General features: G+C 33.2%; 1 protein-coding gene across 11 annotated transcripts in view; it reads left to right on the forward strand.

Annotated features, from left to right (window-relative positions):
- kcc (solute carrier family 12 member kcc) overlaps positions 1-18,684 on the forward strand; it is a 412,357-nt gene extending 393,673 nt beyond the window's left edge. For 10 of the 11 annotated variants that reach the window (XM_087348454.1, XM_087348456.1, XM_087348460.1 and 7 more), the window contains one exon: positions 97-18,684. In XM_087348454.1, coding sequence (XP_087204580.1) covers positions 97-188 — 92 coding nt within the window. In that variant the 3' untranslated portion in view covers positions 189-18,684. The remainder of the gene's footprint in view (positions 1-96) is intronic. The other variant, XR_015535047.1, reaches the window with a different exon arrangement.
- The last annotated feature ends 521 nt before the right edge of the window (positions 18,685-19,205 follow it).

Consider the following 19,205-nt stretch of genomic DNA (forward strand, 5'->3'; position numbering starts at 1 on the left):
TTCCTTTTCTTCTTCTTCTAATTATTGCAGTTTACGTTTTTTCCTCGAGTAAAGTGTTCATAAAGAAGTAGTTTCCTTTACAGAAATTTTTCTCAGACATGGAATTCCTAGAAGTATTGACAGAGGGCTTGGAACGGGTGCTGATGGTACGGGGTGGAGGCCGAGAAGTCATAACCATCTACTCGTGAAGACTCTTCATCATTTCATCTCATCACCCTCATCACTACTCTCTGCATCTTCACATTTTGTCATCACTTTTACTCACACGCGATAGACATCATCTTATACACCACATGGATTCTTGAAGCTTGTAACATTTTACAATGTAAATATTATTGAAATTCTTGCAAGATGTTATCTATTTTCAGCATTGTAGTGTATATTGCTTGATATTTTTAAGAACAGGGCATTTGACTATTAGGAGCTGGGGTAGCTCAGTCGATATAGTGGCTGACTACCAACTGGACGACCGGCTCTGAAGCCCACCCAGCCTCCTGTCCAATGGGAACTGGGTTCCTTTCCTGGGGGTAAACCACTCACTCCTATGTAGTGCCAAGGTTAAGAATCAGTAGGAGCTCAACTGCTCTCCCCCCCAAGTGTCTACATGGCATATAGCAGGATAGCTTTTTTTTACACTTGTGTATTTATTATATGCATTTACATTATGCAATTAGATTTTAAAATATGTGTATATATTTTTAAGTTGTTGTAAAGCAGTTTGCATTAAGTAACAATTTTTCTAATAGGTAGGAATTATTAAATTTCTATGTGTTTTACAGTATGTATGAGAATTTTATTGTAATCAAATTTATGAGGAAAAAATGAAAATATTTAACAACTACAATGCTGAAAATAGATAAAATGGTATGATGTTTTTTCACCCTATGGGTTTAATAATGAAAGTAAAAATGACATTTATTTAAAATGGGGATTGAAAAATAAATTGGTATTGTGAAAAAGTGACAAATTAATCTTTTGTCATCAGGAGTAGATGTGCGTGGTGGGTGCATACATTGATCATTCAAGTCCCTTTGCAAACGTAACATGTTAATGGGCATCTCATCACTTCCTTCATTTCCCAATTGTCTTACAGAAAGGAAAAAAAAAGGCTCACTTTTTTCTACACCATGTACATTCATATTAAAGTTCATTCGTATTTGTAAAGGATATTTGTCATGTGTCTCTTGTCATAGGATATAGGGAAAATACATGTTTCTCTGCAGCTTTGTTCCAGAAAATGAAAGTAGGATTGCAGAATCTTTGAATGTAAACTTTTATAAGTAATAAACTAATTTTGGTCCACAGTTGAACTATTTTGTTGGCTTGATTCATGAGGAAATTAATCCACAGTTGGTTGGTTGGTGAAATTTGAGAGTTATAAATAGATAAAAATTATTTATAATAAAAGCCCATCTAAATGTTAAGAATAAGTAAATTCCCATTCACAGTGGTGGTATAGATATAAGACATAAAGTGGTCAAGAATCAGAATCTTCATATACATTGAGTATTAAAAACAAATACAGAAGGTCATGGGACTGTTCTTTTGTTCACGTGGCTGCAAGAAAGTGGATTCAACTTTCAGTTTCTTAGTACCAAGCAAGACATAGACAAAAATTTCCATTTGTTATTGTATTGTATTGGTGTGTATTCCTTTGAATTACCTTTATGACACTGATAAATTGTCAAAATGATCATAACAGACCTAAAGAGACTATCTTACAAGGCAAGATTAGTAAGAAAAACAAACTTTGTTTACCCATAGAAGTACTTAATCAAACCAGAGGTTACACAGACTTATTTGAACATTTTGTATAACCTCGGAATGGGTCTAATTGACCTAAACCTTGTAAGGAAGAAGGAGAAAGATAAACCGTCTTATATTTATACTTTAATTGTGAATGAGATATAATGGAAATATATGCTAATGAATAGGTATGATTATTTGGAGAATTTAGTTTATAAACTGTGGTGCAGAAAGAGTGAACCTACAGTATAATATATAATATAGCATTTAATTATGTCTCATTTGCATGTAGTAGTGGGAAAACAAAGCCATCAGTCAGTTTGATTCATCAAAGCCATTGCATCATCAAAGAAAACTGTGAAGTTTGCTGTTCGATATACATTCGGTGTTGTACCACAGCATCTTTAACCTTTAAACCTGGTTTAATTTCAGTAGGAGTTATACTGAATCATGAAAGTAATACTGTAATGCAGCATGTATGATCAAAAAGCACATTCTTGGGAACACGTTTCAGGTTTCTAGAACTGACATTTAAACATGCTGATGTACATCACATTATTGTGTGCCAGAAATGTGATATCACGGCCTATTCGGTATCAGTTTTCAATGTAGTATTGAACATTTTCACTGAATATATTTGTAGTGTAACAATTTTAAAGAAAGCATTTACAAACTGTTATCAAATAAAGTCAATTTTAAATTAATGGCCCTGTGGCAAGTTGGACTTCTAATTTTGATCCTCATTTCTTTCATTTGAGCAGAATGTATTTTCAATTAGTAATAAAATTCTTTATTCTTTTTTTATAAACCCAGAAGAACTGAGTTTCAGGGAAATAATTTTAATGTGTTTCATTGGTGTATGTTTTAGTAATGCTATGGACGCTAGTGTCAAGCTCTTAAGATTGATACTGGTTTACATGCTTATGTAGACAGGTAACTGTATCGAATGGCAAACATGTTAATTGTAAAATAAGAAAATTAGAATATGTACATAGTATTAAGATGTTAGTATATGAGTTATACATAAGCTTTAGATAAGTGGCATACTATTAATGTGTGTGTGTGCTGCATATAATATTTCTGCATTAAATGTCTCGTGTAATGGCAACAGTTTGAGTAGTTACATGTTGTGCGTAATTCCTTTTTTGTTATTTGAAATCCTCCTTTGGATACTAACAAGTTGAACATAAGCATTTCTGAGGTGCTTAATACTTTAGAGTTCATCGTCTAGTTTTAGTAAAAACAAAAAGTGCAAATTGTTTGTTTTTTATGTTTTTTTATGTGAAAGGGTGAATCTTGAGCATATGATGTTGAAGCAGCTAGTTCCTACAGTGATTAACATGGAGCGAAACTCATTCCAGTTGTAGCTAAAATATTCTCTTTGTCAATGATAGGCATTCACATGGGATACCACAGGTGTTCAGGTATATCCAGCTCTCAGCTTGTATGCTGAATGTAACTTTGTTTTGAACAAAAAATTGTTGTTAAAATTTAATTTGATCAATTTCCTAAACTTAACGTAGAATATCATATTTTATGTAATAAACAGTCAACAAAAGAAAGCAAAAAAGGAAAACATTGTAGTGCTCAGTAATGAGTCATGTTGGTATGCGTGAATCTAGCATTCAGGAGGTATACATATTTCCAGGTGTCATTTGTTGGAACGTTATCACAATATGGGGGAATCAAAAGTTTTTTCTTCATGTAACTACTAAAGGCGGAATAATGTTGTTCATTGTAACACTGCCTTCTTAATATTGTTCTCTGAATGTGTTCCTGGTAAATTCTGCAAGATACTTTAGCATTTCTTTGGCCTCTCCATATTTCTGATTTTTCCCTGTTCTAATTACAGTGACTTATGACTTATCTTAACTTCATAATTTAAAATTAAAGTGCCGTGCCAAAATTATGTTTTAAAGCAGTATTGCAGTTTTATAAAATATATAAGTGCAAAAAGTAGTAATCGCACAAATAATTAGATATAATTTACACAGATGGAATCACACTATTTCTTGATCACATGAGTTCAGAACTTTTCTTGGTTTACTAATTGTAGTTTATACCAGTTTTGGTGTCTACAAAAGAGCTGTGAAAATCTGGTCTGATGCTTTATGTAGAGGTATATTTGACTCATCTATCATGTCTTCTTGCCTGATGTTGGGATTTAAATGAATCTATGTCAATGGAATCTAGGCTCAGCTCCTTCTATGCGACATTTGAAGGACCAAATGCAGACTCTGGAATGAATTGTGTATTAAATGGATAAATTCCTGTCTCTCTGAATCCTGCCATCTGCTCCATACCTTTTTTTCAGAAGGTAGCCAAATGTACCACAATTTATGTGTGTCTGGGGATGTCTTATCTAGTAATTTATAACTTCTTTATCCCAAAAATTCCTAAAAGGAACATAAATGTCTATATCAAAAGTCTGTAAGTGATGTGTTGTGTTACTTGGCAAGAAAAATAACATAACATCATTTGCCTCTGTGATATGAACATTATTAGCATCTATGTGACTTCTTACTCAATTAAAAATTAAAATGATTTTCCATAGTGTTTTATATTTTCAGAAGTTAGAAACTCATTTCATAAATTATGGAAAGGTCACTGATCCATTGTCTGTCATTTCAGTTGAAATTCCCAGTGCCATGTTTTTAACCAGTCTGTGTTGTAACATTGCCCGTCGACCAAAACCACGAACAGGATAACTTGCTCTAGAATATTTCTAGACCCCACAACAGTAATTTTTCCACTGTATTTGTGGGGGGCAGTCACATGAACATTTCTTCAACCACATTTAGTGTACACATTTTGCTGATGATTGAATGTAACCCTGCATTAGATAGAGCTAGTCTTTGTCACTGGACGGACCCAACTGAGTAGGTACCTCTCGCCTGAAGACAGAAACAGAGCCGGTTTCCGAAACATTGTGGTTTCTTCATTTTAAACAAGGATGATGGGAAAAGTCCAGACGATGAATAATTTTAAATACTTCTTTTCAGTTGACTTATAAACAGCCATAATGTATTAAGTATTATTACTCAAATAATGTGTTTAATTACTATCTGAAATACCAACAAATTATAAGATTTTATTATTTGAAGTACTTTTACAGGCAAAACTACTACTTTGATAAATGTAAAGCCTCTGTGAATGCCTATATATCCAGTGAATCTTCATGAAGTCAAAGAGCCATGTGACTCAGAATCTGGTACCTCCCTTTAAAAATATCTGTGTATTTGAAATAATTCAGGCTTACAAGAAATCAGACATTGCATTATCATCTTCCTGTTCATATTCGTTCTGCCCAGCTCGTCTGGATTTGACTTAATGAAATTTCACAATACAAATTATATAAATAGTTTTTGGTGTTTAGTTTGTAGCTTTTTTAGCTTTAAGACAATGGTTCTCAAAATGATTGAGACTAATCTGTCTGTATATTTGCCATAGCAGGAACCTAACCTCATTAGTCATTTGTGGGCATGCAACATATTTTAATTTCACAGGAGATTTGTTAGATAGCTGTTTTTGAGCATGGCTTTTCCACCGAACAATCACTGCATTGGTTGCTACTTCTGCTGTGTCAGTTGCAACAGTAAATGAAGTTTACACTCAGGAGTCAAGGGCAGTGATGAGAGCAGGTGTGAATTTTCACATCTCATTTAGTGCTGAACAAGATTTCCATCGCGTAGGATAAGTTTATGCTAGAATATCATGTATTTTTACATGAATCTTACATGAAGTACAACTCTGCTGGGAAGAGTCAGAGGATATTCAGAAGAAGGTTTATCAGGGTCTAAGATACCAACAGAAACACTATAAATAATTTTATGATTTGAAGTTTTTGCTGCTATGTAACTCAATAAAAATTTCTCGGGTGATCAGCCGTGTCAGATGGTTAAACGATGAAACCGACGTTTCAGGGATCATCTCTGTCCCCATCATCAGAACCCTGATGCGGATGATCACCTGAGAAAATTTTATAAATGATTAGTCTGACGTTTTTGGCGGTAATGTGTACTTAAAATAATACATAATCTTGACCATTTTGTTTCTTTTGTTGGTTAAAAAACACATTGTTTTGGACACTGGCTTTTCTTCCGTCATTAAGTGAAAGTGTAAAACCTAGTCTATCCGGCCCATTGGATAAAGGTCCAGGGATTGAGATTGTCTGTATCGAGTGGACCCAGCAGTTTAGGTTTTACTATCATATGTTGACAGAAGCAGTTCCAGCTCCTGAAATATAGAGTGTATTTTAACCAGTAGGGGAAGAAAACGTTTAAGAATAATAGACAGGAAACAAAAATGTTAGAATCGGGTATTAACAGAAAAAAGAGTTTGATACATTCTCCCTTTAAGTGTGTTAAATTCCTTGCACAGAAGAAGGTGTATCAAAAGAAACTGCAAGAACTGTTCAAAATTATTTAAAGTACAGTTTTACCAAGCCACAGTAGTGCACTGTTTCTAGACATGTAATGTAGTAGTCGTACTTTGTTAATGTAGGAGGTACTTTCAGTCAGTTGGGATACTGAAATCTGCTAGACCAATCGACACTGGATAAAGAACTCGAAGAAAGCTTTTATCTTCCGTTTATAGACAGCATAACTACAGCCTGTGGTGTGGGGATTGAATTTTAGCCAGTGGGAACATTTTTTGCATCTCTTTTATCATAGGTAAATAGACTTCACTATGAAGTGTTGATGCAGTCTCACTATTTGAAAGGCAGCAACCAGTACAGTGTTTGTGCAGAATGGAAAACCTGTGCCCTGACTTCGCATCCAAACTTTGTTCCTGTAGTTCAGCATTACTTTCAAACATTACAGGTATTATTTTGTAAAATTTGATATAATGGTGGCTTTCAAAATAATGATAAAATGTGAAATAAAAATTCTGTCATGATATCATGCAGGGATTAAATATCAAACCATAGCCTTTCATCCGAAGAAAGACTTTAAAAAAATGTCATACTTCTAGCATCTTTTTACGATACTCCACTGAATGTTGGAGTCTTTAGTCTGTTTCTTTGGCATTTTTTTCAGCTGGATAATATAACAGTTAAAAGTGGTAATTTGTAATGAAATTTTAAATAGATTTAAAATTTCGCTGCAGTCTTCCTAATTATGTGCAATAAATGAGAACTCTTAACTAAACATTCTGTTTGGAAGTCTCTTGCCAGGCCCATCTACAAATACTTAAGAATAATTTCTTTCTAACATTGGTATTATTTCAGTGATCTCTGAACAGTCATTTGTTTAGTCCCGCTTTAAGCATTTGTGAAAATTCTTTGGAATTGATTCACTTCAAATGGTCACTTACCAGGTCAGGCGAATCTGATATAATGTCAGTATTTGCCTGACTATGAATATTCATGTAAGGAATGTAAATCCTTAAGTAACGAATTTGAGAACCATTGTTATATTTTGTTGTTATTGTCATGAAACTGAAGAGTACTTAACAGCATGAGAAATTTATTGTCTTCTTCTTCTTCTTCCTTATATTGTTTCCACATGTGTCAACTTGCATATGAGACTCCAGCTGTCTCTGTCTGCCCATTCTTGCATTTTATCTTCTGCCCTCCAGTCTCGTCCTCTCCTCTCTTAAACTCTTTTAACTTAATCTGTGCATCATGTGCATGGTCTGCCCCTAGGTCTTCCACCACTCATCTTCATTTCCAATAATCTTTTCAATACTCTATTATCTTTCTTCCATTCATTTTCACCACTGTTTCTCTTCTCCATTTCTCAAGAGTTTTAACATTACTATCTTTGCTCGATTTAATTGCAGTCCATAGTCCTTGCTTTCTCTTCCTCGGTGGCCTAGTCTTATCTCATGTTCCTTCACGTCTTTACCCAAATGTTTAAAATATTGAAACAAACCTTTAGACGTATATTATATTTATGTTTCTATATTCTTAATACAAAATTGGAAAAAGTCATAAGAGTACTGTTATAATAGACTTCACTTGTTATTACTCAAAACTGTAAGTAATATCAGGTATTCTTATTAACATTCATCATCAAAATACTTAGGTACGTACTTCGATAGAGTTAAAATTTGTGTCTTGATCAGAATCTTGCTTAATGTTGCAAAGTATGACTTTGTGTAAAATAGTTACCGACATTTCTCAATTGTAACTGTCCGAAATCCTATATTTAACTTTTTAAGTACAGTGTTGAAACATAAGAGGGTAAGTTACTTATTTGTGAAAATTATTAAAGAACATGACAGTGTTTGCAACTTAAACACGTGGAGTATTTTTGTCAGAAATGTTACGTGATTTTATTATAGAGTCTTAAAGAGGTAATTGTTGAGAGAGTTTTCATATAGAATATATGATATACACACTTGCTCATGTTTAAAACAAAGTATGTGTCATGTTAAACAAAAGTACAAGGTGTAGAAGTAGGGAAAGATTGCTTTTACACATTAAATACAGATTTTAAGACACATTAATGTCAGTTGAACAGAATATGTGATCACAAAGTAACTTCACAACTTTGGAAACATTTAGAGATATTATTTGTGATTACTTAGTAGTCTCATACTTCACGTGACACAGCATGTCAGATATGAAACCTGTGTTACCTTCGGTAATATTGTTAATTTTAGTTCATTAATATTTGAGATTACAAATTTCACAGCGACGAAGATGTTGATGGTGAGATTTCGGGTTCTCATGGTCGCAAAGATGTTTATCTTCTGGGTTGTGACACTATACAATCTTGTAGATGGTTACCAACGTTTCAGAGGAATTTACTGCCTCCATCTTCAGGATTACATAGTCTTGTAGTGGATTACTGTGAAGACAGAGATGATGAGTTCTTATGAAACCTTGGTAACCACATACAAGACTACACAGTGTCATATTGCAGAAGACTACAATCCATAAATGAAAGCCTGCAGAGTCAAGTATGGTGAATGGTATACCATCAATAGTTTGAGAATGTGAAGTGGTCCAGAATAGAGTCCAGTAGTAGAGTTGGTGTTAGCAGTGTTAACTAATGGTTCTGTTACAAAGAGCAAAGAAAATGCATTTCTTCCTTAAAATATTACATTGGAACACGTAAGTACATTATATGGAATGTATCTTAAACTAAAGGTGGTGGAATACTCTTTCAGCTCACTTGACAAATTTTATAAAAAATTTAAAATTTAATTTTTGCATACCAAATGACTTTTCCTATCAAATTAATAGATTTTCTTCATGGTATTGAGTGTTACTGTCAGGAATCTTAATTGCTATGTTTTTCATAGTTTTGTGCCAACTAGAATTTCATTATGTTTCCACTGATTTTCCGCCACATTTCTACATGGTGGAAAAACCAGTATCGAGTGTAAAGGATATGAGTGTATAAATCATACCACGAAATTATGTACTGTCTTGCTACCATGTCATTGATCCATTGTTAGCAACACTGTGGATCCATGAGATAATATATTTTATTAAGGTATTATTTTCATATCTGTTCTGTCTACTGATTTCTTTCAGTAATGCTTTCCTAAATATGTTTGTGAATAATATGAAAATCTGCAGTTGGCTTCTTCTGTAAATTTAATTTGTAACGCTGGTATTTTTACAATCAAATTCTTTCTAACTTGTTTGCTAAACAGATAAGACAGGTGTTGAATATTACATTAGCAGAAGGGTACCTCATGGAAGGATCCAATTTGTTGGTCGCTTGCTGTCTCTCATTGTTTCAAATATAGTTGTAATTTTCTCTGAGAGAAATAAATTTAAATTGTGGCCAATACTGAATATGAAATGGGCCAGTATTTTGATAAAGTTTTCTGACACATCTCATTATACAAATTTCAGTTATCTAAAATATTTTATTTTACTTCGAACCACGATAGCTCAGCCAGTAAATTGATGGGTCAGATTGGATGGCTAGTGATTGTTTCCCAGCAGAGGGCATTGGAATTTCTGTATTCAGCGGCATATCACAAATGACTCTTAAGCCCATGTAGCCTCCTTTCAGCATGAGTCAAGAGTTCTTTTCCTTAAGATACCTTGGTCAGATTAATTTTCGGGTCTTGAATGTGTTACACTTTTTTTCCACATCCTTCTACCTCCTTGGCATGGTGCTTAGAAACAGAGTGGTCCTTACTTTTAACAGTGTAAGAATGGTAAAGCAACTTAAATTTGTATCCTTATAATGATTAGAAATCCTAGGCTTCAGCTTATATTATTATTTATTATTATTAAGTGTTCTGTCCTACGACAGGTCCATTGCTCTGCCCAAAAAGAGCTCTCCAGTTGTCCCTATTGTCGGCCTCTCACTTCAATTCCTGGAACGTCATCTTCTTTCCTTGTTTAAGGTTGTCGGTTAGCTGTAGCTGTAACCGATACAGCTTATATTACACACTATTAAAGTAAAAAGTGCCCTGTGGCTGTCTGCCACATGGAACACCAGCTCACTTATTATTTAATCTGTATAAGATCATGAAGTATCTCAACCATTAAAGTGACTGTCTACGGTATGAGGTCTAGAATTTGATTCTTAGTACTAGTAGAGGATATTTCCATTCATCACCACATCCAGACCTGTTGTAATATCGTCACTTCTTCCACCCTGTCACACAGTAATTGTAGCCAGTGTCATTATATTATCAGGCTGGCTGTCACCACTTGCTGATTTACGACGTTCCATGGTCACCTGTTTGGTGCAGTCCACTAATTCTATTATTTTATTTAAACATCTTTAAAATTTCTTCTGACATGTTTATGGTTCTGTGGAGCTGGTACAAGGGCATTAGACATGCAGTTATCTCTCATGTAGAGTACTTGCACAGTAACTCCATGAAGGAACCTTTTTTTGTGTGTTATGACGCATAAAATCTGCATTTAAATTACAAAATAAAATTATAATTTATACATTTTTATTCAGCTTTTTAAAATTTTATCAAGGTATACAGGTAAAGAAATAACACTGAATTGCAAAATAGTTTTGTAGTGGGCGCAATCCCATCTTCTATCATATGTAGATTTTACAATAGTTTTACATTGCCTTGTTACCTTTGTATTGAATCATCCTCATCTTTGGTTGATTAAAGAGTGAATTGTCCCACTATGAAAATTTTTACATTAATGTGTGTTGTTTCTCTTTTCTGTAGACCTTGGTAGCACTGACTGATGTACAATCAAAATGTAGCAATTTATTTATGCACATAAATACATATTTTCATACAAATGTATAATAATATAATAAATATATGTTTATAGTTAATATTGTTTTCATAGAACTTTGTGAATCTATTTGCAGTACTGCATTTTACAAAGGATTCCTAATTATGGTATAAATTGATGTACCTCAGAAATGAGGTGATATGCTGTTTCATATATCTGATAGTCTAAGAATTTACCCTTTGAAAAACATAATACATTTTATCTGAAAAGTTATAAATGCTGCAATGAAGTCATGATCAGGCAATTTTATCAGACATGTAACATTTTCTGTACCAGAGGCACCCTTCTTCTAATCTCGATGTTGATTCACGAAGTGTTACTATTATGAAGGTGTAAGTGATTACATTGTTTTGCATAAACTGCCATCAGTTCTTATTATAATTTCAACAATCTTTTGTTTCTCATACAGGAAGCTAACTCTTATTCACTGATAGCTGGCAGCACAGTTTCTTATTTAAAAGTCTGTTCACTAGACATGTTCTCACTTTCTCCTAACAGTAGTGTGGTGAATTTTATTGTAAATAAGAAGAAAAATATTCCTGATCTAACATCTGTTGCATTTGTTATAAATTCTTTATTTACATAATATATTCTTGATCTTAGCTTTAAGGACAGTCTGTTATTTGTATTAGATTGTAATGGTTATCTGTGAAATAGACTGCCAGTTAACCAAGGAAAGTGAGAAATTATCCTTCATTATGTGAAAATTATGATCTTTGCTTTAGAAATATCTGTGGCATATTTCTACAGTCTTTGTTTTAATGCCTAAATACATTAATGAACCCATTGGTTCCTTAAAATGTGAGTAATTCCTTGACTATGTGAATGATTATTGGCTTTTCAGAAAGGACTCTGCTCCATGGAGCTAGTTGGTTGGTAGTTATATAGACAAAATACAGAACAAGATTTATCTCTCTGCATGTTTCAGCTCCCAACCCACTTATCACTCTTGATTAAATTTGGTATGGGAGGTATACACTGAAATTCTGGTCAGCCCACTGATATTTATAATATTAAGCAAACTGGTGTATGCAGTCACATTTTTGCTGACTGTATAAGTTATATTTCTGGAAAACGATGTGAAAAACTTAGGAACCTATTGGAAGAATATATTTCTGATAATTTGGTAAGTAATTTGTTTATAAATTTTCATAATGAAAGCAATTCACTTTCTAACAAAAATCCTGTGCTTGGAAACTCTAATGTACTACTCTAAGATTGCTAGAAGTTGTTGAAAAGAATGGATTTGTTAGAGGAGCAGAAGTTGACTGGAAGAAAGAGCTTGATACTGCTACTAAATCAAACAGACTGGCATCAGTGTGAACGTTTATTGTGGATAACTATCTCCATGGAACAGAGTCCTCCTTGAGAATCTGATACTACACTCACAGATAGTCAATAAAATTTCACAATTTTATGGAACACAAATAAATATTCATTACCATGTTCACAAGAGCTTGTCCCTACCCTGAACTAGATTAATTCAATCTATGCCTAGGTCTTTTAAGTACTCTCTTCCATTCAGTCTTTACAATTGGAATTCTGTGCACATTTATTATGTCATTATCTCCCACATGTCTGCTATACGTCCTGCCCATCTCATCCTCCCTGATTTTATCACCCTAATAATATCTGTTGAATAAATCAAATTATGAAGCTCCTCACTACGCAGTTTTCTCCAGCCTCATCACTTCACTTCTCTCGGGTCAAAATATTTTCTCAAATCCCCTTAATATGTGTTTTCCCTTTAATGTGGGAGACCAGGTTTCAAACCCATACAAATTAAAGGTAAAGTTATAGTTTTGTGTAGTTTAATCTTTACGTTTATACATTGCGGGAAAACAAAAGATTGTGAACAGCATAGTAGCAAGCGTTCCCATATTTACCTGCTCTTGTATTATGAATGCAATTTTAATTTCCCAATATTATTCCCAAATGTTTTACCTTTACTGCATTTTCAGATAATTTATTATGTGTCTTTATATGATTTTTTCCTGTAATCTTCATGATATTGGTGTTTTCATCCAGTAAATTGACATCATCATGAACATAGAGCTGAAGATGATGTGTCCTGTTCATTTCCAACCACTCTTTTTCTTGGATCTTCCTGATGGCTTCTTCTGAAGCAAAATGGAACAGCAATGGTGATAAAGCATCTTCTTGGCTCAGATCATTCTAAATTGGAAATGCATCAGAAAAATGTTTACCTGTATTGTGTTTAGTATATGTTTCATTCAAACACATTTTACTTAGCCAATCTAGTTTCATTGGTATACCAAATTCAGTGAGATTGCTGCTTAATACTCCCCTCATAACAGAGTCACAAGCTTTCTTGAAGTCTATAAATAGCTGATGTACAGTCCCCTTATACCTTAATTTATTCTTCAGTATCTGACAAATACAGAATACCATTAGACGTTGATTGATTACATCAAAACCCTCACTTGTGATCCCCAATAATTTAATCAGTGTGTACATTAACCTTGACAGAAGAATGTTTGTAGTCAGTAACAGTGGTAATTGCTACTGTCAATTTTACTGCCCTTCTTATAGATTTCTTACTATGCTCTTACAGTTCTTTCTTATTGCAAAAACAAATTATAAGTTTATGGATCTGTAAACATAATGTATTACCTTCTGCTTAGATCAGGCCCAACCTTAAAAGCCTCAGGTACTAATGACGCAGCTGCATCCATTTCAGTTCTGAAATTTGTAGTAGCTTCACATCTTAAATTTTCTATGCATCTGGCTCGGGTTCTGCAACCAATGCAATTTAGTCTGCTATCTTTTTTCTAACAGTTTTCAACATTTTTCATCAAAGTGTGGTGTTAACTACTTCAACACATAATGACATTATTTTTGGCTGGAATTCTTATATTCTCTCTAATATTTTCCAGAACCCTATTAATATTTACATTATCACCAAAATTCTCTGGAGCTGGAAACCTGCTTGAAATTTAGACCTAATATGTTCCTTAACATGTACATCATTTAGCATCCTGAGATCAAATCTCTGCATATAAAACTTATGTGCTACTCATTTACTTTCCAGTAGCCTCCTCCTAAATTTTGCGACCACCAAATAATTTTTGGTGTCACAGTCAGCTCTCAGAAAGATAGGGCATCATGTATACTAGAATGTTGTCATCTGTCAGACATACAACTTCAGACTCAACAACATGAAAACCTCAAATCCAGTGATCAGTGTAATTGTGCATTATTCCATCACGAGAAGTACAAGTGTGAATTTTGCAGTGTGGGAACATTGTACTCCAGGCAACTACATTTTTTTATGTAAAATTTACTACTCTAACCTCATTGTTAGCTTTGTGTAAATTCTCATTCCCGATTATTGGCTTAAAAACATTTCCCCACCCTACCTTTGCTTCAAAATCTAACAAAATGTTCATATGGTACTTAGGGAACTGGCTAAATATATGCTGTAGTTCTTCATAAAAGCTGTCCTTTGTTTTATCATATTGTTAAACCAGTCTGCCACAATGCCATGCCATCGCACAAGAATACAAACAAAATTAATTAGTAATACTATATACTTTAATTGTGTGCACTACCATTATAACTTATGATGATGGATACTGAGCTGCTGGTATCAATTTCTGATCCAAGATTATGGTATTAACAATTAGAACTTAACATCAGATATTTGTGTTGTAAACGGCATATTATCGATACACTTATGGACAAGGTTGAATGTATCTCATTCTTCTAAAAATGTGGTTTTTGTGAACAGAAGTTTGTTCTTTGTAAAGTGAAGACTGTGTGGAGGGAAGACAGGTTACCACTTTCTTTCACTTCTCCACTAAAACTAAAAAAATCTTGTCACTTTTGCTGCACTCGTGCATTATCTTGGCATGCTACTGCTGAACCCAGTATGATTCTTAAATGAACATTTCTTATTCATTAGTTCAAAAACATTACACACATTATTCTTCAAATGTAGTTGGATTAAATTTATATATATATATATATATATATATATATATATATATATAAAGTTATGTACAAATCAGTTTTAAAACTTAAAAAGGACCAAATAATTTAACTCAGCTTAATAGTTAGTGCCTCACATTTTGTCTGTATGTAAACATGAATTGTGTTATTTTTGCAAGCGTCATTTTCAGTTAGTCCTCTCTCACTTGAGGAAAGAGTTATAGTCCCCTCCTTCATCCTTGATTCATACCAAAATAATCATCATGTCATCATGTATAAGAAGCATAAACCAAGAGCCAGTAAATTAAAAACAGAATTATAAAAGATTTTAAGAAAAATGTTTGAAATATTGTAATGAAGTCATGTTTGTAAACTATTTTTGTTAAATTTCTTGCCTCCATAGCAGAGTACAAATACTGGTCATGTAGTTGTCATCCAGCTAAACTTTGTGATTTGGAGCCTTTGTTTCGTAATGGTTAACTGGTGTCCTACATTCACTATTTTGTCAAAGTTGTGTGTGCCAAGGATGGTTATAACTTGATCATTACTATAGCTGTTAGCCTGTCCATTTGTCTGTACACAGTGCGCCTTCCATTTTTATTTTTTATGTAATCCTGCACAGCCTGTTAAAATCTCTTTTGCTGGTCGTCTTCCAAGCACATGGCATGGTGCATTAAGCGACTAAGAGCCAGTTGCTGGTTTGATTGTATATGTCTTTGTGAAAACAATGTAGTGGATTACAGTCATGTTCAGAAATGAAGATATGGAATAAGGCATCGGATGAAGGGGGAAAATAAAGGAACATTTTTAACTGATGTTTCCAAGCAAGAGTATGTAACGTTTATTGTGCTGGACTACATAATATATACAATTTGAAGGCATGGAAAATTCATTCTGTAAATTGTTATTGTCTTGATGCATGGTAGCAGTAATGTTTATAATTCTACTGTTACCATCAACTTTAGGAAGAACAAATCGTAGTCTGCCACCAGTTACTAATAATTAAATGCTGTGACTCCTTTTCTAAATGAAAATCTATTTTGGTTTTCAGAACTACTTACTTTATTTATACATATTTTGTTTTGTGCCTTGCACGTACTCTTGTAGTTCTGGTACATGAAGAAGAATAACAATTGAATGCTGTGACCTGATTGTCTAATACTAATTTGCATTGTAAGTTATTTTGTGCCTTTTGTTCTAGAACTTACTCCATCCTGAAATTTGAATAAAAGTTACTTCATGTTAGCTTGATTAAAACAAGTTTGTTACTGTATAACAAAGTCTGCAGTCTGTTACTGTTCCTTAAACATAAATGTGAACTTGTATCTTCCAAGTAAACGTACACACAAGTTTGTCTTTTATCTCAACCTCAGATAATTATCCAGCACTTAGAAGTATCTATTACAGTATAAGACAGACTTGCTTATTGAATCTGAGGCCTTTTCAATTACTATGCAGTTCTTACATGTGTATGAAGTGAGTGCATATAAGTTTAAACATGTCTGCTTGTCTGTCTGTACATCTCTCTGTCTGAATGATTCAACTTGAGAACTGCAGGATGAATTTTGATGAAACTTTATTTGGACATTATGCCATTGGAGACTATCCTAAATTATATCCTATAGTTAGTAATATCAACATGGTGGAAACATGAAATTGTGAAGCAGAAGTGACACTATTGCCAGTTATTATAGGGTCATACAATAATGTATGGTAGTAGACCTTCAAAAAATACACAACTTTGGTATAGTAATTCTTTGTACAGTGGAAACCAACAACACAGTGACAGCTTGAAATTAAAAAATAGGTTGACTCTATTGTGATTAGATCCCATGACCACATGGGTATTACCACAGAGATAACCGCAATTTCGTCACGGTATACTACTATGGATTTGTGTTACTACGCATGATTGGTCTATGTATAGAGACAAAGTCAAGGCCTTCTATTTGAAACTCATATGCAGTTTTCTCAGTGCCCAGATTCCAACAAACAAATGAATAGGTTGGAGTTATCTCTGGTTTCATTTGTGAATAATAAGATTAGCAGGTAAGAGGGTATGAATAAATCATATGTTGAAAACATGTTATGTTTGTATGTTTTTACATTGTCTGTGATCCATTGTTATGTTTATGTGTAAGATACTTATCATTATGCTTGCGTAGCATGTGTATGATATAGTATATATCTTTGTATCATCTAAGAGCATTCAGAATGCAAAGAACACATTGCAGAAACTCTGTGTATTTAGGTATGAATTATGCCTTTGCATTCGTGTTTGTTTTTTAATGTTCATAAAATTAACACAAACTTAGTTTAACAAGCTGACATGAATTTTGCTCTAGTCGATAATTGATTGAGTCATCCTAATAGTTTTTGGTTTTATATGTAACTGTAAAATTAAAATATTTCAACATAAATGCTTCAAGATTATCACAGTACATCCATACATGCAAGTATTTGACAAACAGATGGATTGTTTTGAATTTCATCTGGAAATGATTTACAGTTGTTTATTTTGCCAGTTTTATGAAGTAACACTCCAGAGAAGTTGGTTACAAAATTTATGAAGGATAGTTTTGTGGAACAATTGGTGGAAGACTTACTACATCCATGGGTAATATTGAAGATATGAATCACATAATTTTATATCCAGAATGAATGTTGTTCATCATGAAGTCTCATTACAGATATTTAATGTAATCAATTTAGAAATGACAGCACTTAAATTAAAATACTTAAATTCTGTTTTCCATTCTCTAAACCTCAAAAGCCTAGTTCATTACGTGCCCTTGCCAAAGTGAACCTACGCAAACTGTACATACATCATTCCTCCCCTCATGTATATGTATCTGTGTTTGTGTGTGCAGTAAGAATGTTTATTGGGCATGCTAAACATTTTAATTTGACATTAAATTAGTTCTTCAAATTCCAATAAAAAATTTTGAAACCTTCAAGAAATAAAATATTTAAAATAATATCAGTTTATTCATACATAATACCACGAATTTGTTTTAAATTTGCACAAATCAGTGGAACTGCTGGGTCAATTGTGTGTGAAGACAATGATCCGAAGGACATTTGAATTTCAAAGATTTTTTTCATAGGTCATTTTTATATTCTCCAAATAATATTTGAGAGCCAATATAGGTGAATCAGTAAAGTGGCTAGAGACCATGACTGTCAGGGATATGGATTTATTGTTTTTGCCAGAAGCTGATTGATTGATGAAGAATTCTGGATAAATAAACTACCTGCCATCATTGTGAGCATAATTTGAATCACATCAGCTGAAATTAAATGTCTAAGACTTGTAAAATAATACCTTTAAATGAACAAAGAAAATGCTATGTCTTCTCATCCAAGTGCTCATTTATATTGACAGCCATTTTTAATCGTTGTTCGGAAAAGGATGCACCAGTTACTTTGAGTTATAATGTTTATTTATATGTAAATGATTAAATTACAGTTTAAAATGCTCCATTTACAAAGATTAGGCTGTGAGATGGATGAAGAGAATATTACAGCAATTAGATTTTAAATGTATATGTATATGTTGTCATACATTTTACAAGGTATGTAATGTAGGTAAGAAAAAACTGTCTTATTATGTGTATGTGTGTCGTGACTGAAAATGAGAAATGTGATTATTAGTTTAAAACAGAGCTATAATGAATGTTATCAACAACAAAAAATAAATGATGTGTAGTTTAGTGTTTCAGTGAAATTTTAAAATACTAATGACTTTAATGAGTGTTAAAGTTTACCCTCTATTACCAAATAAAAATTTTAAAAAGTTACTTTAAAAATTATAAAACTCTTCTGTTGAGATTGTTAGATTATTCACACCTCATTTCCTCTAACACAGTCAAGAAACGAGGTCCTAATACCACAGCATTATCTGAACTTTGTGGATGCTGCAGTGAACATCCTGCCTTGATAGTAAACGTTATGCATCATTCACAGGTACATGGCATACATACAGTTCAGACCTTTTGATAACATTTGTTTCCTTCTTGATTTGTTTTGACACTGTGTCAAATGAAATTATTATTCATGGTATGTGTATAAATGGTTGTGGCCCATTTTAATTTTTATTGTGCATACATCCTGACTTACATGCAGCCCAGGTGGTCACACCTTCTGACCACTGATTATATGATAAAGTGTAGCCAGCAGTTGCATTTAAATACTGTATTTCCATACAGAAATAGTTAAAGTACAGAATTCCCTCACCAAATGATTTTTTTCCACTTGCAGATTTTATGTTTTCACATTTTTTAAATTTGTATCTTGTTTTATTAGCTGTGGTATTAGGCTT

Source organism: Zootermopsis nevadensis, unplaced genomic scaffold, assembly GCF_977971745.1.
Source record: "Zootermopsis nevadensis isolate Lab colony 2312 unplaced genomic scaffold, Znev_1.0 Znev_ptg000013l, whole genome shotgun sequence".
In the NCBI taxonomy this organism is placed as follows: Eukaryota; Metazoa; Arthropoda; class Insecta; order Blattodea; family Termopsidae; genus Zootermopsis; species Zootermopsis nevadensis.